General features: G+C 39.5%; 1 protein-coding gene across 3 annotated transcripts in view; it reads left to right on the plus strand.

Moving 5' to 3' along the window:
- The window catches only part of ATG10 (autophagy related 10), an 83,615-nt gene that overhangs the window by 39,517 nt on the left and 16,865 nt on the right, over positions 1-27,233 (plus strand). For all 3 annotated transcript variants that reach the window (XM_080574074.1, XM_080574073.1, XM_080574072.1), the window contains 2 exons: positions 13,176-13,305; positions 21,438-21,535. In XM_080574074.1, coding sequence (XP_080430200.1) covers positions 13,176-13,305; positions 21,438-21,535 — 228 coding nt within the window. The remainder of the gene's footprint in view (positions 1-13,175; positions 13,306-21,437; positions 21,536-27,233) is intronic.

Consider the following 27,233-nt stretch of genomic DNA (forward strand, 5'->3'; position numbering starts at 1 on the left):
TAACAGACATCTTTCACAGCATTTTCTTCCCAATTTCCTATTTTAAAACACTTTTATTAGCCGTACTAGACTTGACTGAAAACATCAGTGACCCAAGCTCAAATGATATCTTTTTGTACAGAAAAGTTAGTTTTGTGTGGTTACCTACCAATGACTAAGCTTCCCCCAAACTTCCAAACAAAGTTAATCAATAAGTCATCTCATAATCAACGCTGGTATTATGCCTCCACTTTCCTTCCCTTAAAAAGGTAAATCCCAGTGAGTCACAAAATTGCCACCAAAAGTTCCATTAAACCTTCATTTCTTTGAGCATTTTCCTCTGCCTCGTGTAGTCATCTGTGAGTCATTTCTGTGGAAATTGGGCTTTATCATTTGTCTCGGCATGAGGGACACTTAGTAGTTTCCCACACGTCTGTCTCGATCTGTGGCTTGGAAGTTGCATACTGAATGGCAAGAATAAAAAAGTATTGTGCTGCAGCTGGCTGCTTGTCCGGTGTGCTGAAGGTAAAGAGTCCTTCGAGAAGAGATTACGAAGTCACCTAAGCAGATCATAACGTTCAAGGGAACTGGACTAGTTAGGCAAATTCACTTCCTGTGCCCCTATCGTTTGACTGTTTCAGCCTGTTAGAGCAAACATCTATATCTCTACTCATCGTGTGCACTTGTGTGCAAACGTTTGTGAAAACATATGCTTCAATATAAAAAGCTAACATTTGCTTTTTTTTTTCTATAAACTGCATACTGTTTTGTAGCATTTGACATATGAATGGTCCTGGTACTTGTGTACTGATTCCTGCAACTGTAAATTCCTGATCTGCTTGCATATTATTTCCATACTTGGCAAGGTCAAAATGCAGAGGTCGTCTTGTACCTGAAACATTATGGAATAGGGACCTCTGCAGTGATGTTTAAAATATCATATGGACACCAGGCCTTTATTCTAAAATTATACCTTCAGGGACTGCAGTTGAGTTGCAGAAAGCTATAAACAGGAGCTAAGAAAAAATCAATTGAGTCTTTGATTCTGGTGCATCACTATCATTCATAGGCTCTGCCTTATGAATAAAGTTACAGCATAAGATGTTAATAATATATTTAATGTATTTTTAGTTGCTTTTTCTTCCTCTACATCCTTTGTTTTGCAAATGCATGAAGTTTAATGTTTAGGAAGGCATGCTCATAGTTGATTCTAGATTTATTCCTTTATATAACCAGGAATGAATTAAGTAGTAAATATCTTGCAGTTTCTGTGGGACCCTATTTGGGGTACATGCAGCAGCATGCAGTACAATAAATGGTTCTTTCAGCAAATGTTTAGGAAAATGCTTTCCAAGAGATCTGCGCAAGATTAGAATTGCTGAGTGCTCTCCTCTTTGGCTTCCTGTTTTGGAATTAAATGCCTTCGGGACACTTGGAATATCTCAGTTTTGAAAAGCAAGAGCAATTTAACCAATTAAATACTTCATCGTCTTAGCTATGATTTCAGTTCATTGTAAATAGGGACAAATATATGAAATGGTCCCTGAGATACCTTAATCAAATTGAAGGAATAAATTAGCTCCAGTAGCCATAGAATAGCTTTTGAGTGAAATTAGAGGAGGTAAAGTGTAGCAAACAGCCAAATCTACATTCTGGCTCTTTCTGTGCACATGTATACAATTCCTAGTTCTTTTCTTACTGTATCCTGTGTTTCTGGTCCTATGGGACACTGAGTGAATCGCTTTCTGATCAAGTCAAGGAAATTGGGTCTGTTGAGCCTCTCACGGTTCGTGCCTTCTGAGCACAAAAGTCATCTGCAAAGGTTAGCACAGCATGGTGTCATTCACCTGGTTCCACGAATACCTGGGCTCTGTTCCCTGCTCCAGTGAATGCTCAGTGGCTTGTATGAGGCGGGACAGGAGAGGCGTCACCTGAAATGCCTTATAGCTTCATGCTTGAACTGCTCATCTGAAAGAAGAGAAATGCGCATCCAGCTTTCCCCACGCAGTAGGAGGAGTGGCACAGTAAGGCTTTTGACACCATTTCCTACAGCATTCTCCTCGAGAAACTGTCTGCTCTCAGCTTGGACTGGTGTAGGCTTCGTTGGGTTAGAAACTGGCTGGGTAGCTGGGCCCAAAGAGTTGTGGTGAATGGAGTCAAATCTGGTTGGAGGCCGGTCACTAGTGGTGTCCCCCAGGGCTCAGTACTGGGGCCGGTCCTCTTCAATATCTTTATCGATGATCTGGATGAGGGGATCGAGTGCACCCTCAGTAAGTTTGCAGACGACACCAAGTTAGGTGCGTGTGTCGATCTGCTCGAGGGAAGAAAGGCTCTGCAGGAGGATCTGGATAGGCTGGACCGATGGGCTGAGGCCAACTGCATGAAGTTCAACAAGGCCAAGTGCCGGGTCCTGCACCTGGGGCGTAACAACCCCAAGCAGCGCTACAGGCTGGGAGATGAGTGGCTGGAAAGCTGCCTGGCCGAGAAGGACCTGGGGGTATTGGTTGATAGCTGGCTGAATATGAGCCAGCAGTGTGCTCAGGTGGCCAAGAAGGCCAACAGCATCCTGGCTTGTAGAAGAAGCAGTGTGGCCAGCAGGGCTAGGGAAGTGATTGTCCCCCTGTACTCGGCTCTGGTGAGGCCGCACCTCGAGTACTGTGTTCAGTTTTGGGCCCCTCGCTACAGGAAGGACATGGACGTGCTCGAGAGAGTCCAGAGAAGGGCGACCGAGCTGGTGAGGGGTCTGGAAAACAAGTCTTATGATGAGTGGCTGAGGGAGCTGGGCTTGTTCAGCCTGGAGAAGAGGAGGCTCAGGGGCGACCTTATTGCACTCTACAGGTACCTTAAAGGAGGCTGTAGTGAGGTGGGGGTTGGTCTGTTCTCCCACGTGCCTGGTGACAGGACGAACGGGAATGGGCTAAAGTTGTGCCAGGGGAGGTTTAGGTTGGATGTTAGGAAGAACTCCATTACTGAAAGGGTTGTTAGGCATTGGAATGGGCTGCCCAGGGAGGTGGTTCAGGCACCATCCCTGGAGGTCTTTAAGAGACGTTTAGATGTTGAGCTTAGTGATATGGTTTAGTGGAGGACTAGTTAGTGTTAGGTCAGAGGTTGGACTCGATGATCTTGGAGGTCTCTTCCAACCTAGACGATTCTGTGATTCTGGGTGAATGCAGCATCCAGAGGGAGAAGGCGAAGATAACCACCCGCTCTCCTTCTCCATCTCAAGTTTTCTGCTTTTCCCAAAAGAGGAAAGATTGAACATTTTTTTTGAACAATTTGATGATTGCCAGAAATATTTTACATAGCTTATTTATAAAATGTGAAGGGAAATTTAGATATGCTTCTGGAACATCTGTATAGAGAAGAATCTCTTCAGGTCTCTCCACCTACTGCTGAGCAATTACTTCAGCTACCAGAACTCCCTTAAATTAGACAAATTGATGTATTTAGTTGTTTACAGATTATTTGGATTTTGCATCTCCGTAAATTATCTATGGCAACACTGTATAGGAGCTTAGCCAAGCGTACCTATGTGCAGTGTGTACCATTTCTTGATTTTCTTAAAGCTTTTGCTGCAGTGGTGTTGGCTGTCTGTTGTATTTATATAGTATTGTTGACCATTACAAGTCTTTTGAGCCTCATACTGCTGTAAAACTGTTTAGGTATTCCTAATTTCATACTGGGCTTTCTTGTCAATTAAAGCAAAGCTTGCCTGAAGATGGAGACTATTAGAGGATTCATTCCAGTTAGGAACATTGTAAATTGTTCATTCAAATTTTCTACTTGGCTTCAAATCCTTGGTTTTGGAGTACAGCTGGCTTCCAGGTGCAGTTGTACTGAGCTGTACAAAGCTACTGGTGGTGTATTGTTATAGTTGGGATCCTGTTCTGCTTGTGTGTTTTCTTTATTTGCCCAAAAAAAGTCTCCTAACTGTTACTCAACAAAAGGAATACAGTATAGCTATCTTTATTGTTAGAAAATGCCCTAACAGACTATTTTTAATTATAAGAATGTATTGCATTGTGCCTTCTCATTTGAATTTAGTGAATTTTAGCTACATTTCGTCAAACTACAATTACTTCTTTGTAAAGCTTGCTAGTGGTTAAAATTGCATTGAGTTCTATTATGTTCTGCATTCCTGGAAATTAATAGTATCATGTAATACAGCATGGCAGTTTTCATTTGAGATTACATTAATAAAAGAAGCATTCAGTACTGTCTTTCCATCCAGTACGAATGTCATCAATATACATTTGGAGTAGTTGTGATCAGTGACATTTGATAACATTATAGCTATTAATACTTAGAGTATATAGGGCATTTTGTTTGAAAATGAATGGAAGGGCTTTTGACCTATCCGAATCTAAATATAGAACTTTGTGATTCCTGTGTAACAGTGATTGGAGAGTAGAAAGTAAGTACATCTGTATTACATCATATATTAATAAAATTAGCCATTTTTTAAAGCAGGTAAAAGCTGAACTCATTTGACTTGGTAAAGTCCAGTCCTGTTCCTTAAAAAAAAAAGATAAACAAATATTTATTATGTTTATATATTTCCAAAATGAAAACATTATTGGTCCTAGTATGATACTAGTTTTTGTATAAGTGTAGGAACAAATCCAGAGATTTTTTTGAGAACTTACAAGTAAATTGATAGCTATTCTGAGTGATAGTTAAATTTTTTGAATTGAGATTGATTTTGAAATAGATCATTATATTTTAATTTTCTCTTCCTGTTGTCTTAACACAAGAATCATATGTGCTTCAGCCTTAACATATAGTTAATTTAATTGGACTCAAATAAATACTCATACTCAAATACATTAGTTGTAATTAAGCTATATTGTTTATGGTTATGGTTTCTAATTGTTGTGATTGTATAGTATAGGTTATGGCCAAGCTTAGTGTAGCATCTCAGGTAACTTTTAGGTTGTATCATTCTGACAGACATAGAGGAAATCAGATAGTATTTCCTTTTCTGACTAGGCAGCATGCAGCAATTAATTACCCTGATTGCAGTGAGTGGTGTGACGGAAACCGTTTACCTCTCATTGGCGGTTCGAGTGGCCCGGTTGTGCCTTTTTCTTATGATGTGGAGGGTGGGCAGCAGAGCTGGCAACCCCCGAAACGCTTGTCCTGGCCCCACTGTGGCTACCTGGGGGCCGTAGCACAGCACCAGGCTTCTGAACCGCACCATCTCCGTTTCCCATCCAGCCGCTTTTAATTACAACCTGTAACTTCAAATTTCATGTTTTCATAATGCCAGATTTTGTGATAATTTGAGCATTTCTGTCTGTAACGTTTTCACTTGAATTACTGCTAAACACTGTCAGCCTTGGCACAATTTTCATGCAGTTTCCCATCTGAGAAATTAATGAGGATTTGAGTTTGTCTTCTGTAAAGTAAAGAGCTGTAGGAATTTGCTGTCAGTCCCTATTGAATTAAGTGTGGCCAAAACTGGGTTGCTGCTGAGATTCTCAATACAGAAATAATAATCCATGTTCTAAAAAGATAAAACTGACCTAAAATACAGCTGAACTGTTACCTTTCTCTTCTTAATATCCCAATATTTTTTTCCTTTTTTGCCTATGATAAAGCATATTATTATGAAGTGTAGAGCCCAATCCCAGAAGCTCTTCAGTCCAAAAAAAAAAAGCAATAATCTTATGCAATATTGCTTAGCATTATAGAAATAACTTTTCACAATTTGTACAAACACAAGATAATAACATAAGTAATGGAAAAATGCTGCAATTTGTTTGTTTTTCTGGGTAAAATTCAATGATACAACTTAGTCCATGTGTCAGCTTTACACTTTTTTTATACTCTAATAATTGTTGCAGACTGTGCAGCCATGTATAGTCATACCTACTTGATCTGTTTTTCATGAACCTTGAAACTCACCTCTGTGTGTGTGTGTATATGTATACGTGTGCATGTTTGTAGTTTGTTCTCATGTGGTTGCACTGTGGAGAACTGGCGTGTTTTGCAAGTATTTTTATGCAAGTGTGGATATAATATCCCCAAATTTTCTATCAAATGCAATTTTCTTGTTTCAGTCTTAAAATAGTAAAAATGACATATGTAAATCTGTAGAGGTGACAACCACTGAAGGACATGGCTGCACATGGCAGCTCTGGCCAAAATTTGGTCCCGCAGAACCTTCTCTCGGCCCGCGATGTGCCTGGGGCCCGTGCAAAAGCCATGTTGGTCATGCCATGAACTACATGGCCATGCCTTGCTCTCAGTGTCAGCTCTAGTAACACTATGCTTCTTTTTAGAAGTTTTAGGAGTTGTTGGGGTTAGCCAGCCCATCATTCTATGCTAGACTTTGTCCTTCCCCCTGTCCTGGCTGACTCGCCTTGCTTCCTAGCTTCACTGTTAGCTGTAATTTCCATCAGAAGGGATTTTTCTGACATATTCTTCTGGCACCTAAGCCCTGTTCAGAATGGGTCCTTGTACTTAGTACATAAAAAAGAAGACAATGTCTCTTTTGGGGGAGGAGTAGAGCCACCAAATTCTGCACTTTACATGTGACAACAGAGGAAGAATGAGGAGTTGATTTTGAAAGAATTCACCACCTTTATATGAAGATAAAAAAAAAAAAGAAATCACAACTGTTCTGTTTTCATGGTCCATTGCTTCTTTCACTTGAATAGATTTTGCTTTCACTTGTGATAACAGTTTTAAAGCAATCAAAAGACAAATCTAATTTCCAACCATTAGAAACGATTGTTAATGCATGAGGGACTACTAAAATTTTATGTGCTGCATCTTTTTGGGGTGGAAGTGTTGGTTTTGTTCTTTTGGAATGCCTTGAATGACAAAAGGCTGTGTTTTCTGTTAGTAACTTGTATTTTCTGGGAGAAAGTCATTCTAATAATCACTGAATTCTTTACCGTTATCAGTGTCAGAGTGCTGACTTGTAGTTAGGAGATTTTCCTATGTGAAATGACTTATTTAAGGGATCCATGTACCCATAGGAATCCATTTATTGTTTACCTCAACATATGTCTGTGCTTTCCATAGGTGGCTTAGTGGCTTTTCAAGGAAGCTATGTCTTCCAGAACAAGGCTCTTTGGAGTTGGTGTTTAGCAACATCACTGACTGATTTAAGGCCCACTTTCTTTCTGTTATTGAAGGGCAGTATTTAACCAGGTTCTTCACTTTGCTAATTGGATTTGAATAAACCCAAGATAGTGGGGAGGATCTTGTAGCAGCATAAAAATATAAATCCATAAGGTAAGTTTGTCATTTTTCAAATCTCTTATGTCATCCTTGCATTGCTTCATCTGTCACTAGTGATGGCCACACTGGAAAACACGCGGAGATTGTTGGATTCCTCATATATAGTTAAGATAAAAAATCAATTTATTTACGTGTATGAAAAAGCTGAAACTGGTGGCAAAGACATTTGTATACCATTCTTCTTGCACTTAAATTATTCAGGAAGATGTCCACATTTTTGTGTTTTTACAGGCCGTGATACAGTGGGCCAAGTGTGATTAGGGCCTCTAAGTTTTAGCATAGTATGAGTATTTAATAGGGAAAGGAAAATGCTGGCAATCACTTAATACAAACTGAAATTCTCTTACTGTGTTAAAATAGAAAGCATGTGCTAGGACGGTTTTGAGGTTCTTACAAGTCTTTTTATTTTTTTTTTTCATCCTCAGGATGTTTATTTTTGCAAGGGGATTTTTTGCATTTTATAGGCCGCCTTGCAATTTCCACATAATGGTTCATTTTGAGACTCGAATCCAGGCGCTCGGCTCATTTGCAGTTCAGCCTTCGCTCAGTCATCCCAGCTGGTGTCTCCTGCCATCATCACCAGCTTGTGGCGAGGGTCCGTAATGGCTGCCGGGGGACTGCAGCCCAGGGCTCCGAGCCTCCTCGCAGGCCTCGCCGGCTGCTGTGACTTTGCGCCGGGTTTTCGGCATGGCAGGGGAAAGGAGGCTCAGCTGCAGGGAGTCGAGGTCTGCGCGAGGTGGGGGATGATGCACCAGAGGGACACAAACCAGCAGCAGAATGACCTGCAGAGACTAGCACAGCGGGTGCTGCAGGCAAAGACGTGAGGCACAGTCCAAATAAAAGTGGAGAACACCCAGGAGGAAGAATAAAGAGCGTAGATACAATCTCGCCATGCTGCCGCACCCTCCACATTAAGCGCTGTTTTAATTCTATCTGATGAATGCTGTCCTGCCATTCAGTTTTCATGTTCAGATCTCTGCATTTGCCAAAGGGAAAGTGTTGGACTGGGAGGGGAGCTGCTCCGGGAAAGCTCTTGTGCTTCACGCAGGAGCTCACAGTCGTTTCTGGAGAGAGAGGAACACCACAGGGGAGGAATGTCTGAAGAAGTATGTACACGATACATTAGTTCTCAAGTTCAGAGGCCAAAACAGAATCGAGTGTGAATGTATTCTAGGTGATGAAATCAAATTTGCTTACTGATCTGGACTGCATCTCCCTTTTCCCCCTTGTAATGGGACTACCGGTACCAGTCGTGGTGCCTACATCACCTCTTCCTCCCCTTCCTGATCGCGGCCCCGTCCTGCCGACCTCCTGCAGGAGCATTTATTTCCCGGGAGGCTTGCCTGGAGCAGGAGGAAGCAGAGGTCAAGGCGCCAAAAAAAGAGATGAGGAACATGGGAACTGGGAGAAAGGCAACAGTGAATGGATGATATCCAGGAGAAATGACATGCCTGCTGCTGTTCAGGCCACTTCTTGTCCCCAGAAAAAGACTTCAGGTGCAGGGAGTTTGGGCTGAGTAAGGAAGGCCCGTGTGTGAGGTGGAGAGAGGAAAACACTTGGTGTAATGTCAGCAGAGGAGAATCCCCTTTCCATCAGGTGATTCTGCCCCTTCCCAGTGCACCCGGTTGCTCCCCTGGGCCTTCCGTTTCCGTCGAAGCCCTTCCTCCAAAAGTAACCTTTCCTAAACCCATACCTTCCTGCAGCCTGCAGAGCGCAGCTACTGCTGGAGAAGATCAAAGCAGGCCTGTACCTCTCCCCTGCTCTCAAGTTAACTTGTTACCATGAGATTTTAACTTGTCATCTTCATCAGAAGGAAAAAAAAACCTACATGATTTTGTTTTCAGAGTGACATGCTACATCACTTCTGATCTATTGATTTAAATAATTCAGCGTTTAAAAAGGAACAAATCAACTTAATTTGTTTAGGGGGTACTTAAAGGTTGAGAACAATTTTATATCAATTAAAATTAGTGATAATTCATTTATGACGGAACTAATATAATTAATTAGGTGGTTGCTGCCTATCTTTTTATAATAGATACATTGCTTTTAAACATCTGCTCAATAGTCCATTATGATAACACAAGAATGATTTTACATGAGAGCAACAGAGTAGCAGATGCTTCCTGATGACAACTTCCCAATTTGTTTAGGAAACAGTCGGTGAGTCCTCGATTCACAGTTTTAACATGAAGCATGGCAACCATGCAAGCAAATTGCAATGCAGAAACACAAAATTGAGAAATAAAATTATTTCATAGCATTTTAAGGATTGCAATTTAAATCTAAACACTTTCTAAGGTGTTTAGATTTAATAGTAAACTTCTTTTCTTTACTCAGGCATGTTAATTTTGTCTTACAAGATCTAAGCAAAATTATGAATTTGTTATGTATGTACAGCTATGAATGTTTTATATCAGTTGTTCAATCTCTTGATGTAAAAATTGATTTCAGTGTTGTCATTGTTAGAATATCTAAATAATCTAACTAAAATATCTAGAATATCTATACAACGGTATATGTGAAAAAAGAAAGTAGAACAATTACTTGAAGAAAAAAATTAAATAGGCTAGCAAATGAAAATCAAGATTTTTTTTTTTTATTGAATTACACTTGCATTTTATGTTTGTGGCTTTATCAGTAGTTGGTTAAAGACTGAAAAAGAGATGCTTTCTTTTAGGTTGATATAGTACTTTCTGAGGTTCCGTGGCTTTATACAGCCATGCATAATTTTTAGATGTTCCAAAGATTGCCTAAAGTGACTGTGCTCGCTTTATTCATATCATCAGCAAAGTTCATCTCATCAGCAAGAGAGATAGCATCAGAACTTTTCGGCTCCAAAGTGTACTTTCCCTGCATAAATCCTATGCATCATACTTACAGAGGCGGTAAAGTACAGGATTACACATCAATGCTGTATTTTTTTATTTAAAAAAGTCTTGCCACTGCTGTTTCCGGAAAGGAAAGGGGATTAGAAATAGCCCTAAGAAGGATTCAGGTACCTGTCTTTCTATGCAGATCACAAATACAATGCTCCCACTTGTCACTAGAAATAGCAGGAAAGGAGATCTGATTATCAGAAACCATTTTTGAATAAGCATAGAAACTTTGTAGTAGACCGAAGTCCATCTCGTAACAGAGCAGAAGAGTGTCAGTTTCAAAGCTTCTTCAAGCTTTGCATTCAGTCGAGTGCTTGACTTCAGACACTGCTTAAACTATCAGTCAGCGAACCCCAGGATAATGCAAAATGAATGCGTCCACAAATATTCTGCTCTCCAAAACAGTAATTTGTTTAGAGTAAAGCTGTTTATACAGCCTTCTTTCCTTGTCGGCTGCCTCTCCTGCCATCGAACTGTGTATGTCTTCTGGGAAGGCCACTTCTGGAGAAAATCAGCTTTCTCTGGAAGTAATGGGATGTTTTGGTAAGTAGCCCACAGTCTAATATCCTTCTGGTAATGGCAGAAATTCTCTTGAGAGTTTTCTCACTGGCCATATCAAGGAACAATGAAATTAGGAGGACTGACTGGCTCCTTCGCTTTCCTTTTCCTAATCCAGAAAATGAAGATAGAAGTTGCTTACCAGCTGAAATCCTTGCTAACCCAGCAAGCTGAATTCTTGATGACAAAGTTATTCTTAGCTTAATTTATGACTTTCTGAGATATTAAGTAGGGTATTTACAAAACATGTTTTCCCTAGGGGTATACAGCTTTTGAGTATTTAATTTTTGCGTATTTGAGTATTAAGTTACTTCTTTTCCTAGGTATTTGCAGGTAATAAAGAATATGACTCCTTTATCATTTAGTCTAAAATTATCACAAATTAGATATTAGTATTTATGTGAGGGTTTAGAGTCATTTACATACACAAAACAGGAGAGAGAAGTATGTATATACAGACAGCATTTTTTTTTGATAGAACAACAACATTAATACATAGACAGGTAGTTCTGCCATTTCCAGAAGTATTTTTAGGGCAAGGTAAGCTAGTGACTAAGCATAATACCCAATGAAGCATTAATTCAGCGGCATGATTTTGATTCCAGAAGGCTGATCTGAGAGGGTTTTTTAAATTTTAATCTAGGTTCCGTTCTGGAACTCTTTCTCTTTCCCACCCCTATAAACTTGAGAGCCAAGTTGTTTTTTGATTTCTTTTACCACCTGCTGCTGGTGTTCTTTCTTTTACTATTCACACTAAAGCACTGAAAACAGATCAATTTAAAGAAAGTTGTTTACTTTAGAGAATCTCTCTTTTCCTCAAGAGATTTTTTTTAATGGTATTCTTCTGTATTTGACATCTGATCAGATGTTCCAACATGAGGGAAGAAGAAAAGACTTTGCTTTCTTAGTCTGTTACATTGTTTTATAGGAACTGGGGAACTGGGCATGGCATAACTAACTTTACCTGGCCCATGAAGTCAGATAGAGCAGTCATCATTGTTCCTTCTGATGTGTTTTCTTTCACATACAGTTTTTTAAAACTAGGTTAACATGGAGGGGATTTTCTTTACTGTTCCATTTTGGTAGTTAAGATATCTTTTTTACTGATAAGCTAAAATCAAGCATTGCTGCAACTGTCTGGAACCTCCCATAAGCCTTCTACTCCGTGACCATCTGTGATTTTCTCATTTAATGTCCAAAATTATATTTACAGTACCTTGGTCTGTTGCTTCCCATGATCTGGGCTCCTTATTCATGATCTTCTATCCATGTGCTTCAACATTATCTGGTTGTCAAAATGCTAAATTTGGGCAAAATACCTTTTATGTGGACTATCAAAAAAACCTTAAAGTATTTTATGTGTCATTACCATTATAGTTTTTCTGGTCTTATATCTCTTCGTGGATTGATTGATGGCTGAGTTATGGGTGTGAGATAAAAATAAATGGCTTTAAATTTCTCATGTGTTAAACCAGTATGGCGTTCAAAGGATGCTGGTTCTTCTTTTCTGTTCAGTCTTTTTCATTTTGCTTGGGCAGAGACAGTAAACCAATATTCACAGTTGGTTGGCAATAATAAACTTGTGAAGTGCACACCCAACCTATGGGGCATTATGGTTGCTTAGTTCATGCATGTAAATTTGGGGGTTTGAAAACCAAACAAGTCCACACCCGTAGTGTCTTCTTGGAAAGTTTGTTCTAACATTTAATCTTAGTGGCATTAGTAATTTAATTTTCAGAAATGCTGAGAATTGAGAAATGTTGAGAATTGTCGACTTTTAGAAAAGTCAAAACAACCGGGTGTTTAGCACCATTTGAATATTATTTTGAAATTAACAAATTGATAAACATGTTAAGAGATTTATGTGCCAGCTGGGGAATATCTCAATGCAATAACTTCCATCTCTTCAGATTTATTTCAAGTCTACAATATACATTAATTACTTTACACCTGAAATATACAGTAACAGGAGAAAAATGTCTTAGCTTTTAGAAGTATTATAGTCAAAAACAGCCTTTTGCAAAAAGCCTTTAAAGAAGGTAGAGCAGTGAATTTTTGGTGGATACTGTTGATTTGTCCTTTGGCAAGCAAAACCAGATTATTTAAGGATACACTTTTAAACTGGTTTATAGTAATGTTAATCAGAAGAGATGCAGCTGTAGTTAGCTTATTGTACAGGTATTCTGCCATAAAGATTTTAGTGAGCTTTTCCTTTTTTCTTTTGTTTACAAAAACAGCCTGCACTTAGAAAGACCTCAGTTCTGCAAATGCTTGCACATAGGTCACAGAGTGTAAAAGTAAGTGTGCAAGATGTTTTTGTAGGTTTTGGACTGCTGTGATTTTCTTGCTCGTTAAAATTCTTTTTGTAATAATAGAATAGTGCTGTTAAAGTGGTGATCACTGTTTTTTCTATTCTATATGTTTATTAATTACAGCAGTTGTAATTAACTTCCTCTTGATAAAAATACAAAAGTTGATATATTATTGTGTTCATGTTTATTGTTTTAGGAATCTGTGGATGATTCTCAAGTAGCTGGAGTTTGTGCAAGAACAGAAGAAGTGGTTCGCTATGAATATCATGTCTTGTACTCCAGCAGCTACCAAGTACCCGTGCTTTATTTTAGGGCTTGCTTTTTAGGTAAGACCAATTTTCTGTTAGACAAAGTGATGAATAAAAAAATGTCAGATGCCACAGATGTTAAAAACACAGATTTTATATTAAACAGAGGAACCAAATAATGATCGTATGTAATAAGAAAGTAAAAGATGAGACTGTTCACCAGTAAATTTTATAATACTCCAGACACAGAGCTTCAGGACCTTGGAGTAGATGATATCATCTCAGCCTGAAGGAGGCTGATCTTTGGCTCCTGGCATCTTGCCTGTGGTTGACTAAAACTGCTGATCATTTTTCTTGTTCTTTCCTTTAAATGAATACAAAAACCTTAAAGCTGCAGGTTTGAATTTGACTATGAAATAAGTGGAGAGAATTACAGTGCTTCAGCAGAATTGTGTCTGCTTCTTTGAAGCCTGACTTTGAGCCACAAGGCTGGTGTGTAAATGAACCTTTAAAAGTGTATGTTGTTTTCTGTTGAAATCAGCTGCTTTAAAAAAAAATGATAATAATAAGGTATTGCCTTTTTTGTCTATTAAAACTGGTTCTTGAAACACTAACTGATCTTTTTTTCCTCCTAAAATGTACATCTTGTTACCCATTACTCAATTGCTACAGCTACTGTGATTTTACTCACCATCCTGTCAGGAAGGAAGGAGGAACACAGAGCCTCCCTCCAAGGCCACTGTTAGTGTCACTTATTTAATCAGCAAACATAGAGTGATCACACTGCAGCACTGGCTGTGCTCTGTTCCTCTCTGCCCGAAGACTGCGTACCAAGGGCTGAGGGACTGAAATCTTCAAGTCATTTCTTCAGTCTCCTGCATGGTAGCATCAGCATCTTTTGTGTTTTGAATAATCTCCTAACTTTATCTAGATAAAGATGTCTGACTGTTGCCAGAGATATCTTTTTTCTTTTTAATTAAAAAGTGGCTTAAGATGCTTTGAATGTGTTTGGTAGATTTAATCACTCTCTGCCTTATATTGTTTAATGGTTTCTAATTTTGCAGTGTTAGCATTTTAAAAGGCACTTTAGATTTAAAATTGAAGAACAAATTCTCATAGACTCCCTGGTGAAAAGATTTTAGTCAGAGGTGCAGTTTCAGGAATGGATAATTTGGGGTAAATTTTCAAACTGGGACATGGGGAATTGGGGACATTGCTCTATCTTTACCACCAACAGAACTCATTTGCACACATCCTGCTGCAAATTTATTTCTAGAGTTATTACAGGCATTTAGAAATGTGCAGTGTTTTGCCTTTAAACTTATGTGTAGACAGAACGGTGAAGAAAGTTTTGCTGCAAGAGACAGATTAACCTATTTGTGGTCCTGAAAAATGTCATAATCTTGGTTTTTGCTGAATTAATAGTGCATAGTCTCTACAGAAGAGATGGAGATGCTGCAGGTAGAAGAAATAGGACACTATTTCTACTGTACTGTACTTTCATATAATTAGTATTCACCATAAGCAGTTAATCACCAGAGAAGAGCTCCCAGAGACAAAACAAGTTGTTTAGCTTGTCAGCATCAGGGAATCGGAGGTGTTGAAACATGACTCCTTATATCTGGAAGTGGATATTACAGAAGCTAGTGGATGATCTAATGCACAGTCGTAGTATTATGTGCCAACAGCTCCCCTTGCAGTACAAATATGTAATTGCTCCTGCAAGTGAGATTAAGTTTTAAAATGCTTTTTGGGAACCTTTCACAATGGAAAACAAGGACTTTTTTGAGATAATTCCTGAAGTCACCTGGGCTCTCTTTCGCATTTAACTCTTTCTTTTAACATATAATGTTCTCTGACTCTTGAAGAGAGAAGGATACAAAATACTGGCAATAAGTACTTCTCCAAGAATATTTTCAGCTATTATTCCCTGATTTTAGTTCTGGATGGTTTATTTTTGAAAACAGCAAAATCTATCGTCACTGCAAATAATTTACCTGCCTGTGCAGTGCCATCTGAAGGCACCAGCGTGGGGTTTTTCAGAAACATGCAAACATCAGTCAATCACAATCACCTGAGCTCTCTCAGAGAAATATCTTTTGTCTTACCCTGAGCCTAGAATGAAGGAAATTCTAGGTAAAGCCCCGAGATTTTTTTCCTGAGGAAGGTCATAGTCTTCCTGTGGTAGGCTCCTCACCTTGTTTCTCAGACCACTAGAAATACTCACTGCATTCCTTATCTGAAATTTTCAGGGAAGAATCATCTTCTGAGACCTGCATTGATTTCTCACTCTAAATTCCTACTATTGTTTTCAGATTAACTAACAAAATGGGTTCTTCACAAGTCTCTTGCGAGCTGCTCATGGTTTCCCTTGAATCCTGTCCATACGGATCCTCATATTAATTAGAGCATGTTGCAAGAGGTGAAGGTGAGCTATAATCCTTCCAGTGTTTCCACAGCCCTGCCCTGTTTTGTCTTCCCCAGCAGCAGAGCATGGAGGTTGAATTTAAAACTCTGCTTCCTCTCTGGCAGTATGTTAAGTGGCCATTATAACTCGAGGCCTGCCTAGGAAATAATAATTCTTCTGTTCAACCTGACTAAGTAGTTTTGCTTGTTTTGCAATGCAATTCACTTCCTCACTTTGTATGTTATGATAGCAACCAGTGCCAGCCTGTCCAAATCTGCACTATTCCAAATAGACTCTAAAAACTTTTGTAGAACAATTAAATTCCTCCTTTCTCCCTCCATATGTAAGTCCATTTTTCACTGACTGCTTGTCTCCAGCAGTCCCTCCTAGGAAAAAGGCTTCTGAAAAGGTTGCTGTGGAGTTTTTCCCGTGCTCTCCAGCAGGGTAAGCATCTTCAGGACCTTGTGTCAGTGAAGACATCTGGTTTTCACTCCTTTCTGCTAGCAGTTGTGCTTAAACATGCAGGTCAGCCCTTCCAGCAGAAAGACAAAAGCTGAATTATAACCTTATCCTTGCTGCTGTTTAAATTGGATGAGTTATTTTCTGGAATTCATTTTTAAACCTCTTTTTTCTTTTTTGTCAGAAGAAGTTTGATATGTAAGGTAGTAACAAGGTAATGGCTTGAAATTTTAATTGCAATAGGACTAAAACATTTTGAAAGACATCTAAACTTTTTGGTAGTCTCTGGGGATAGATTTACAGGGAAGATTTTGTTCTGTGCAAGGACAAATACTTCAGCTGAAAGTGATTAAATGTGATGACTGTCTGGAAAGATGCTTGGGAACATTACAGGATACAAGAAGATATTTTTAGGATACATATATACATCTAAGAAACATTTTTCACCAGTTCATGATACTTCCCATGTGGCATATATTCCTAAATTCAGACCTTCTGAAGTCGAGACAGTGGTCCTCAGTATCTCAGAGTGTCAGAGAACTAGGTGTCCTTTCTCCAATATTAGTCTTATGTATGCCATACCTTTGAAAAGCAGGAACCCTTCTTTCTTTTTCTGACTTCCGAGATTACCAAAGAGGTAGCTGAAGAAATGCATGAACCCCTTGCTGAGATCTGATGTCAGCAATTAGCCCTCTTAGAGACAGATGGTGTAGGCAATTAGCCTTCCCCTTCAGTGCTGGCATCAGCCAGATGGGCTGGGCTAGGTCCAGTAAGCTTTCTTTAATCAGCAGAGTATTTCCCCTTTTCTTCATCTTTAAGACGTGAAGGAACTTCAGTTTTTTCCTGAATGTCATAATCTAAAGCCATACATAAAAACACCTCTTGCATTGACACTGGGGCAGCAGCAACAAAATCGCAGGTGGACACAGGTATCATTCAGGAAACACCCTGTATGTCAAGAATAGAAAGGCTTGTCTGACACTTCGCTGCTTCTTTTTCCTGCAAAGGTAGAGGAAGATTCGTGAATACTAAGTACCAAAAAGAAAGAGCAGGAGTAATGGGAGTCAACACAGACTGCACCCCAGCTCACCTAGAAAAGAGTGAAGAAAGGGGATTTTCAAGTTGATCTGCTCAAAATATGTTTAGCTTTCTGACAATACAGATAGATCCCTGCCAATAAAAACCACGCTAATCAGTGGTTAGAGAGAGACAGCTTGGAAGATAATGTAACTTCCTCCAGCCCTGAAGGCATGACTTTCTGTGTTCATAACAGTACTGGGCCTGATGGATGCACTTTCCAGAAATCACACTTACTCTCTAAAGTCAAAAGCACTCTCTCCTTTCTCAGAAAAATGTCTCTTCTTAAGACCTTGTTCTATGAGAAAGGGCTGTATCATGGTTTTGGACATATACAAAATTTTGTTAAAAGAAAATCTGCTTTTTAACTATTTCTTACTTCTGGTGATAAAAACAAGTTAACACCAACTGGACCTTCAACAAGCCTTTTGAAGAAGTGTTTGTTATTATCAAGGCAGTTTAAATAATAAAAATCAGAGTTTCTGATAGGAATGCTGTAGTTATTCTTGGCTGACTGTTAAGGCAGGTGAACTGGTTGATTCAAGCCCATAGTTAGTGAGCGGCAGAAGCAGAACCAATATTTAGGAGTTCTTGACTCTTATCCGTCAGCTTCTTTCTCTTAAAAAATATCTCATCTGGTTGTCTCCCAGGCTCTTTTGTCCCTTCCTGTTGCGTCAGAGTCTGCATTTTGTCCTAGCACTGATGAGTGGATAACGTGTTGTGTGCCAGGCTTGTGGCCTGTCAAGGGTACGGTAAATCTGGCATGACTCACAGGCAGCTACCGACTGCTGTGTGGTAGAAATTTCCTTTTGCTCTCTGTGGCAATTGGTGTGATTGTTTAATGAGGTGAATTATACAAAGCATGCATATAACCACAAATTTTTTCTACTGTCAACATACCTGCTCCCAGCTATACCTGGGACAGGGCTTGGGATGAGCTGCTGGCACCTCAGCATCTGCGTCACCCTGTGTGGATGATGGATAAATACACTGTAGGGTGAAACTGATGCCTGGGCCTTCCTCTCCTGCCACTTCTTTTTGCTCGCTGCTGCCGTCGCCTTCTTTTTCTGGCTGTAGGTGGGGAGCTCAGCTCTGTGACAGGAAGCGGCGCAACAAGATGCAGGGCGGCTGCCTGGCTCAGCGGGTGCCGCCGTGGCCCCTTGTTGCTAGCAGCAACAATTACAGGCCGCTGTGTCAGCCCAGCTGGGTGCGGGAGCTCTCGGTTGCTTGCGGGGATGTGTAACAGGGCAGCTAAACATGTGAATGCTAACAGTCCTGGAGAAAAGTGGTCTGAAAGTGCCCATAGAATACAGAAGTGTGTTTTGTGCCAAACTGGGAGATTGGGATTAACACGGCTTCAGTTATATTGACCTAAATGATTCAGTGTGTGCTTGCAGCCCAGAAAGCCAACTGTACCCTGGGCTGCACCAACAGCAGCGTGGGCAGCAGGGCGAGGGAGGGGATTGTCCCCCTCTGCTCTGCTCTCGTGGGACCCCACCTGGAGCCCTGCGCTCAGCTCTGGGGCCCCAGCACAAGGAGGACAGGGACCTGTCAGAGCGAGTCCAGACGAGGGCCACAAGGATGATGAGGGGGCTGGAGCAAGTCTCCTGTGAAGACAGGCTGAGGGAGTTGGGTTTGTTTGGCCTGGGGAAAAGAAGGCCCTGGGGATACCTCACAGCAGCCTGCCAGTGCCCAAAGGGGGCTACAGGAAAGCTGAGGAGGGACTCTGTGTCAGGGGGCGTAGGGGCAGGGCAAGGGAGAATGGCTTTAAGTGAGCAGAGCATAGATTTAGATTAGATATGAGGAAGAAATTCTTCACTCTGAAGGTGGTGAGGCTCTGGACCAGGTTGCCCAGAGAAGTTGTGGATGCCCCATCCCTGGCAGTGTTCCAGTCCAGGTTGGATGGGACTTTGGGCAACCTCGTCTGGTGGGAGGGGTCCCTGCCCATGGCAGGAGGTTGGAACTAGTTAATCTTCAAGTTCCTTTCCAACCCAAACCATTCTGTGATTATATGATAAACAAGTAAACAAATTCACACATCATGAGGACTTTAAAAACATATACCTCCAGTCAGATTACCTGAGATGAGTTTTATCATTCATACTTATCTTTTGATACAGAAACAGGAGGAAAATCAAAGCAGACTACAAAAACTCCGAACTCTCCTTCACTTCCAGCTGCTGTCTAACATACTAGGACTTCTATCAGTCATTTGGGATCTTAGTGTAGCTTTTATTTTATTTAGTTTTGTTTTGTTTATTTTGTTTCATTCAGAGAGAAAACGACAGACTTTGAGGTCTTCATCCTGCAAAAGGCAATGGGAAAACTGCCCATTAATCACCTGTCTTTTTGCAAGGGTCTTAGAGTTCCCAGCTGTGAAGCTAAACCTCATGTCCATTTTAAGTATTGATAAGTTATTCTTCCATGCCGTATCTGTCTTCCCATCTTCTAGGAAACTGAGCTAGTCAATTAGATGAGAATTTATAGGAATACAATACTTGGGAATATGTATGAAGTCTTACTAAAAACAAAACAATAGCAAAAAAAGTGACTTCATACTCGTTTAAAGCTTAGTGAAATATAATTGTGCAGAAATTTCAAAATGTAGGGAGGCTTAAATCCAAGGATATTTCAATATGTAAGTGCCTGATCAGAATGCCCAGATCAATTTTTGTTCTTATGTGAAACACTGCAATTAGTTTATAATAACTACTGAAGTGTATTACTGACTGTGATCTCACTCTGGTGTGATGTAAAACTTTTGGTTTTAGTTTATATGTATTTTTATCTGAAATGAAAATAATTCTGTACTGAAATATGATGCTGCTTTTCATACACGAAGTAATAAGACCCATGAGGTAAAGGCAAAACTCGGGTAATTTTTAACTATGTGATTAATCTTTGATCCTATATTTAATAATTTCTATAAATGAGATGGTTAGAGTCAGAGTAATCCATTCTATCTCCATTTGCTCAAGTGTTGCTATAAAAATTCACAAAGATGTACAGAGCAAAATCTAGAGTGGTAAATCAGTTTTTTCATTTGAATGTATGTTGTTTTAGATTTTGCATTTACACTCACTCTGAATTGCCTTTGCAGGTTGTATAGAAAACAGAAAATTGCAAGCATCTATGGTATTTTGTATTATTTGTACACAGATGATCTGAGCATAAATATTTCCTTCTAAACTTCACTTACCCTCTAGTAACAAATTTCTTAGCAAGTGTTAGACTATCGCCAGAACAACTTTGGTATCTGCTATCACAGGACAGGGGGGATGCAGGTCTAGCAAGTCTCATGTTCCTGAGGATGGCATAGCGTACCTACTTAATATTCTGTTGCCTTCACAGATACTTCATTTGCCGCTCATCTTAATGCTTCTGTTATATGGTGCTTAAGTAAGGGCAGAACTTGGTGCAGTTTTTTCAATGCATGCAGAAGATAAAACAGAGACTGTAGGCAGCTGTTTTTAACTTACATCTAAACATGGCATTCAAATGTTAATTGGATGAATAAATCTTGTTCATTTTACAGACATGAAAATGTCAGTAGAATAAAACTAGTTATCACAGGATAATGGTCTCTGACACCTAATAGATGCTAAGATGAATCAACTTATTGAAAGTATATCAAAATATCCTATTGCTATTTGTCAAAAGCAAATATTCAGAAAAAATTGACACAATTATTTTCAAAATGGTAATATTTGGCATAATTCTAACATCACCACTGAAATGTGCTGTGACAATGTGGCTCAAGAAAAAAATGTCTTAATGTCTCAAATGTCTCAAAATATGTCTCAAGGAAAAAAAAAAAGTCCTCTAAGTTACCAAAGGGCAGTGAACTTTTGACTGCATAATTTTGTTCCTTGCATTTTTTCCATTCTCTCACTATGAATTACATGTATTTACGTGAAATAGCTGTTAATGATACTATTCTGTGGTTGTTAATCTCTCTTGCTCAAGCATTATTTCACAAAGTTAGCTTAACTTTACAACTTGCAACCAGGAAAGTGAGTTGTTCCTCTCAGGTGATGGAGAAGTATAGGATAGTTTTGAGAATTTGGGCTAGTTTTATACACACATCCAGTTAGGATTTGAGCATTACTGTTCTGGAGTTTTGAGGCCAGAAGTGGCTCAGTCACATTCTGCTGTTTTTTCCATCTGTCTGCAGATAATCAGTATTTTCAGATTTACTTTTGCTGTACTCTGTTAAAGATATAGCCTGCTTAAGAGCTTTGACTGTGTGTGCTTCCCCCCCACACAGATGGAAGACCTCTAACTCTGGATGAAATATGGAAAAGTGTTCATGCGTGCTACCAAGCTTGTCTGCTGGAGGGGCCCTGGGACACTATTACACAGCAGGTGAGAAGCCACTGGTCATTTACAAAATTGATGGATGCAATATATGCCCAAATCCTCAATGGCCTTATTTCTCTCCTGGACACAAATAAAATATATAGAAGTCTTACGGAGGTGCTGTTGAGCCAGTTACCAACAACAGTTTCAGACCTGGATTTTGAAGAATACATAGATGTTCACCCCATAAGACTTAGTGTGACAATATCTCTCATTTAAAATCCTTCTCAAAAGCCAGTCCTGAAAACTGATAATTCCTAAGTAATTGTGGATTTTGGTAAATATAAAAGTAGACTGACTGACTTACTTAAGCAAAATATAGTAGTGTAATATTTCACAGATTGTCTGTTAATCAAATTACCAAAAAGACTGTGTAATTTTCAATTTTAAATAGACCTGCAATCCCAAGAATTGAAGGAGAGAAAATTAGTCTCTCAATCAAATAATATGTTGTTACTGACTAATGTACTTAAGAATCAGTGGTTAATGAACACCATGTTTTACAAGAGGAAGCAGATTAGTAAACTCTGTTATCAGTGCCTTGTTTTAGAGGTATTCAAATCACTTTTATTTGAAGTGGTCTTAAAGTCACTAGATTATTTCAGCAATTTATGTCCTATTCATAGAATTGTGATGGTGGCTGTCTTGAAAACAGTCTCATTTGTGCACAGGAAGAGTGAGATGTGGCTCAGAGCTGAGTTGTGCACTCTGGGTTCTCCCCTCAGCTTCAGGCCTCCAGTGCAAGTTTGGACAAAGAGTGGAAACTCTCCAGGTGTGAGGTTTTTATCATCAGAGGAAGATACCAATGTCTCTTTTCTTTCCCTGCTTCCATCACTGGCTACTTGATCTTAGCTGCTTCCAGGTACACAGGTCTCTTACAAGAGCAGCTGGTGCAACAGGAATATAACCTCAACTGAGGTCTACAGGTGTTTCTATAATTCAACTAATACAACTTAATTACAGGATGCCTATTTGTAAATGGCACTCAATCATGGGAACACAAGCAATGTTGATGTTTTTGCAGCCACAGACTATTATTTGTATTATAATAGCTCCCTGAGAACCTAACAGGCATTGGTTTTCAGATGTTTGTTGTGCATTCCTGAATTCTAATTGTGAGTTTGCAGATTCTCTCATAATAGATGCTTTTAAATAAAGTATTAATTATCTGGGTTGTCTACTACAGAATGAAGATGAGAAAATTAGATTTAATAAAATATTAGCTGATAACTCCATTTCTGCACAAGAAAGTTTTGTAGTTCAGATTGTAAAGTTTTGTGATTCATAGCTCAACTTTAAGATTCAGAGCTAAATCATGACCGTTTCTGCATAGAAAGGCAGAGGATTCAATTAACTTTGCTTTCAATCCATTTGAAAATCCATTGCTGGTAGATAGAGACCAGTAACTCTTAACTACATTCACATGCTAGGAATCCTTTGGGGCTGACACCTCAGGTATTTCCCAGATGAGCTGTTTTGGCTTGTGGATAGCTTAGAGTCCCACCTGCAAAAACGTACAGGAGAGTCTGTTATCTGCACTCCAGAGGTGTTATGCCTTCTCTACACTTCTACACATTATTCTGTGGCCTGAAGCCACATTCACGCTCCTCTATAGAAAGTACTGTCTCTTTCTATTTGTCTGCAAACCACTGCAAAAACCCACAGCACAGTGTAGGTAATAAATCATAACGCAGTACTACTGATAATAAAGCGTAAAGAATATGTTTGAAATACGTAAAATCAAAGTGATTGAAGCCAAAAGGAAAAGCAGGTCACTCCCACCTGGAGATTACTTTTGCCTCTTAAGGAACAGTAAAGTAAAACTGGCCTGCATCTTTTAACTAGGGAAGTGTGTGAGATACATGCACGCAGGGGCTTGCAGGAACAGGTTTTGTGTTGGTAAAATGTGTGGTGTGCTGAGCCTCTTGTCTCTGCGGCACCTTTCCAGAAGTGGTTCAGCCAATGAGTCCAGTGACAGAAACTAAGATATAAAGAAAAACATTTTGGAGAAATTAGCAGAGTTATAGCAGCAAAACACTACTGGACATGGCATTGAGGTGATATTCCATTAAATAAGTCATTGCAGACTAAGTTAAACTGCTTTTCCCAGAATAATGCAGATTGTGGCTCAGGCTGATAGCATAATATTGGAACTGCTGGCAGGTAGAAGCTAGGGAAGGTAAGATCCTCCAGCAGTTCCATGAATGATTTGGAATTACTTTACCTTTTTTTTTTTCTTTTCTTTTTTTCCTATGCCTTTTGTATGTACATCATTTCCCTGAAGACCACCTACCTGTGGCTTAAGGCTATTGAATTCTGCTGACTTGAATGAGGTTAGCCTGCTTCCCATCAGTACTGAATGGGTCCAAAGGCCCCAGCTGCATTCCTGGATTGAAAATGTACTTTCCCACATGGCTGTGAGAGAGAGCCCCTGGGAAAGCAGCTTTAAGAGGTCTACAGTTTTAATTTTGGATGAAAGCACAAAGGCACTGGGCAGTGAGGATGCACTGGCTTATGGTCATCCAGTCAGGTGATAAGAAGACAAAGGGAGTGCATGGTTTTGTGTGTACATTTCTGGCTGAGTCAGAGGGGAGGCAAAACACCAGCACAATTAACAGTGCCAACAGCATTGTATTTTAAGTGCCAAGAACTGCTGGTATAACAAACATTTCCCCTTGTAAATTGAGAGATACATATGCCAGATCAAACAGAAAACAGCAGTAAAGATCAGAGCATTCTCAAAGGAATTACGAAAGATAATAAAAACTTACAGTAAGCAATAGCCTGCAAGGCTCAGATCAAAACGGGAGTTAGGTCTGCAAGAAAAAGTGTTTTTTGCCCTCAAGTGGGTTAGGGTTCTGAACTGAAATACCAAGTTTTTTTTTTTTTTTTTTCTCCTGCATTTCTGCTAACCAGTTTTGCTATGTGGGTTAGGCTTTGCCTGCAGGGACACAGATCATGTAATGCAAGTCACTGGGCAAACTCACCAAAACAGGCTTGAACTCTCAGTACACGTGAACAGCAGAGAGATTCAGGATTTTGCTCCAAAACAGAGCAAAACTTCTACAAGCAATTCACCACTGGGGAAAAAAAAATGAGCAAACAACTATCAAAGGATAATGTTACTTACCTTTTAACAAAGGCTGATTTTGGACTTCAATTCAAGAGTTGGCAGATTAGGAAAAAAATTCTTACTGCCATTTTTTAATCACAGATCCAGGATGTTCAACCAAGCATTTGGGACTTACATTCTATGTGTTTTATGAAATGTGTATAGCATGCCAGTGTACAGTTGTAATACAACTATATTTTGTCTTATACTCTATATGGCAAAATATAGCAGAGATCAGAAACTGAAACATTGCATGAGCTCTAAATAGTTTAGCTATTTGGCAATTATATCACCCATATAATTGAAAACAAATTTTAGATAAAACTTTGAACTTTTTTTGTTACCTTTTTTTATTATTTGAAAGGCATGTTCATTTTCAGAGAAAGTGTCTTCAGATATTTTTACTGACTAGATTATTTTTACTGCAGTAAGCAGAAGCCAACTAGTTACCTTCTCATAAATAAATTAGTATGATAAGGTTGCATAGTATTTTATAATGATAATTGATAAATGGTGATGATTTAATTGCACTTCCTCTAGTAATAATCTTAAAATGCTCAAATGAAGTTCCTGTGATTGGCTTTCTTGTGAGTTAAATCTCCCTGGAGTCTTCAGTCATCCCTTTTCTACATCCGGAGATAACTTGCTTTAGCTGTTTTAAATAATACAAATCAATTATAACACACAGCTGTTTAACAAAACTTCTAAATGTTGCTACAGGTCTCTGTGGGTATTTCCTGATGGCTTATAATGACATCAATTTAGCACACCTGGTAAGATCTGTGTTAGCTGGAAGTAGCTTAATTCTGCAATGACAGGAAAATTAAGGAGTATTTATGGATTACTGTTGCATTTCAGAACTGTTGCCAACTGTGATTTTAGCTTCTTTTTGAAGAGTCAGAAATGGAGTTGCAGACATGGCATGTCTGTGTCCTGAATATCTTTCTTGTAATTTGGTAGATGCTTTTGAGGATATCCTTTATTAGCTATTACTCTCTACGTATTCTGAAAGAATGTTGCTTTGCATTTTTGAATTAGTGTATGTTAGAAATGTGTACTCTTTCGAAGAAGCTCCTTTGTGAGTGCCTGTTGTAACTTTCCTGAAATGCAAACAAATAGAGCTTTCCTCAGTTGTCCCTCAGCTGGTTTGTCCCATTCAGCATGAATTAGGATGGAATCCCAGCCCCACATCTGCCTTGTCACTGTCCTAGGGGACCTTCTGGGCACCTCACACTGCCAGCCCTGTTTTTTTCCTGACTTTTTAAACGTACTTCCTAAGCTAGTTATGTATTGGCCTTAAGAATAAATAAGAAATGTAGGTGTTCGCAAAGGAAGACAGAAATGTCATGAATCATAGAATCATTCATGTTGGAGAAGACCTCTAAGATCATCTAGTCTAACCTTTAACCTAATATGGACAAATCCACCATTGAACCATGCTACCAAGTTCTACATCTACGTGTTTCTTGCAGACCTCCAGGGACTCAACCACTTCCCTGGGCAGCCTATTCCAATGCCACTCAACCCTTTCAGTAAAGAAATTTATCTTAATACCCAATCTAAACCTCCCCTGATGCAACTTGAGGCTGTTTCCCCTTGTCTTATCACTTGGTGCTTGGGAGAAGAGGTTGATCCCCATCTTGCTACGAGCTCCTTCCAGGTAGCTGTAGAGAGCAATGAGGTCTCCCCTGAGCCTCCTCTTCTCCAGACCAAACACCCCCAGCTCCCTCAGCCGTTCCTCACAGGACTTGTGTTCCAGGCCCTTCACCAGCTTCGTAGCCCTTCTCTGGACACGCTCGAGCACCTCCATGTCCTTCTTGTAGTGAGGGATCCAAAGCTGAACGCAGCACTCGAGGTGTGGCCTCACCAGAGCCAAGTACAGAGGGACAATCATTTCCCGAGTCCTGCAAATAGGATGAATGTAAAAATAACACTGGAGAGATTTCAATTAATAACAGGAAAAAAACAACCCTGAAGCATTCTCCAAAATCTCCAAGCAAATGTATCCAGCTAAAAGAAATTTACGGTAAATGGGAATAAAAGTCTATACAAAGGAATGATGAAGTAAATCATTGTGATAATGGATGGCAGCAAGAGAGACACGTTTCTCTCACATATGCTCTGATATTTAGCAGAGAAGTACAGTACAGTTTTAGGTAGATACATAGTGGTATTGTGTAAAAAAGCTCCAACATAATGGTCCTTCTTCGTGTAAATGAACAGCAGATTCACTGCATTAAAATCCAGGTATGATATACCAGAGGCATAGTAAATCAGCAGAAGCCCAAACATGCCATGGTGAAATGCTAAATGATGAGACAGTTTGAAAAGAAAGACCACAAGAACAGGAGAAAGGATCCAAAACAAACAGTGGAGAACAGAGAATAGAACTGAAACAAAGGCAGAGAAATCTTATTCTTAAAGTGAGCATATTTTACGACAGGGTAGTGCATTATTTAACAACCAGGAATTTAAAACTAAATTTCAGTTTTTCAGTTTATCTGTAAAGGCTATGTTTTAACTTTTGTCATTTGGGAAATCTTCTCCAGCATGAATGGGAAATGTGCAGCAGTTAAATGTAACTCTGTGTTT

Source organism: Anser brachyrhynchus (genome assembly GCF_964034855.1).
Source record: "Anser brachyrhynchus genome assembly, chromosome: Z".
NCBI lineage: Eukaryota > Metazoa > Chordata > Aves > Anseriformes > Anatidae > Anser > Anser brachyrhynchus.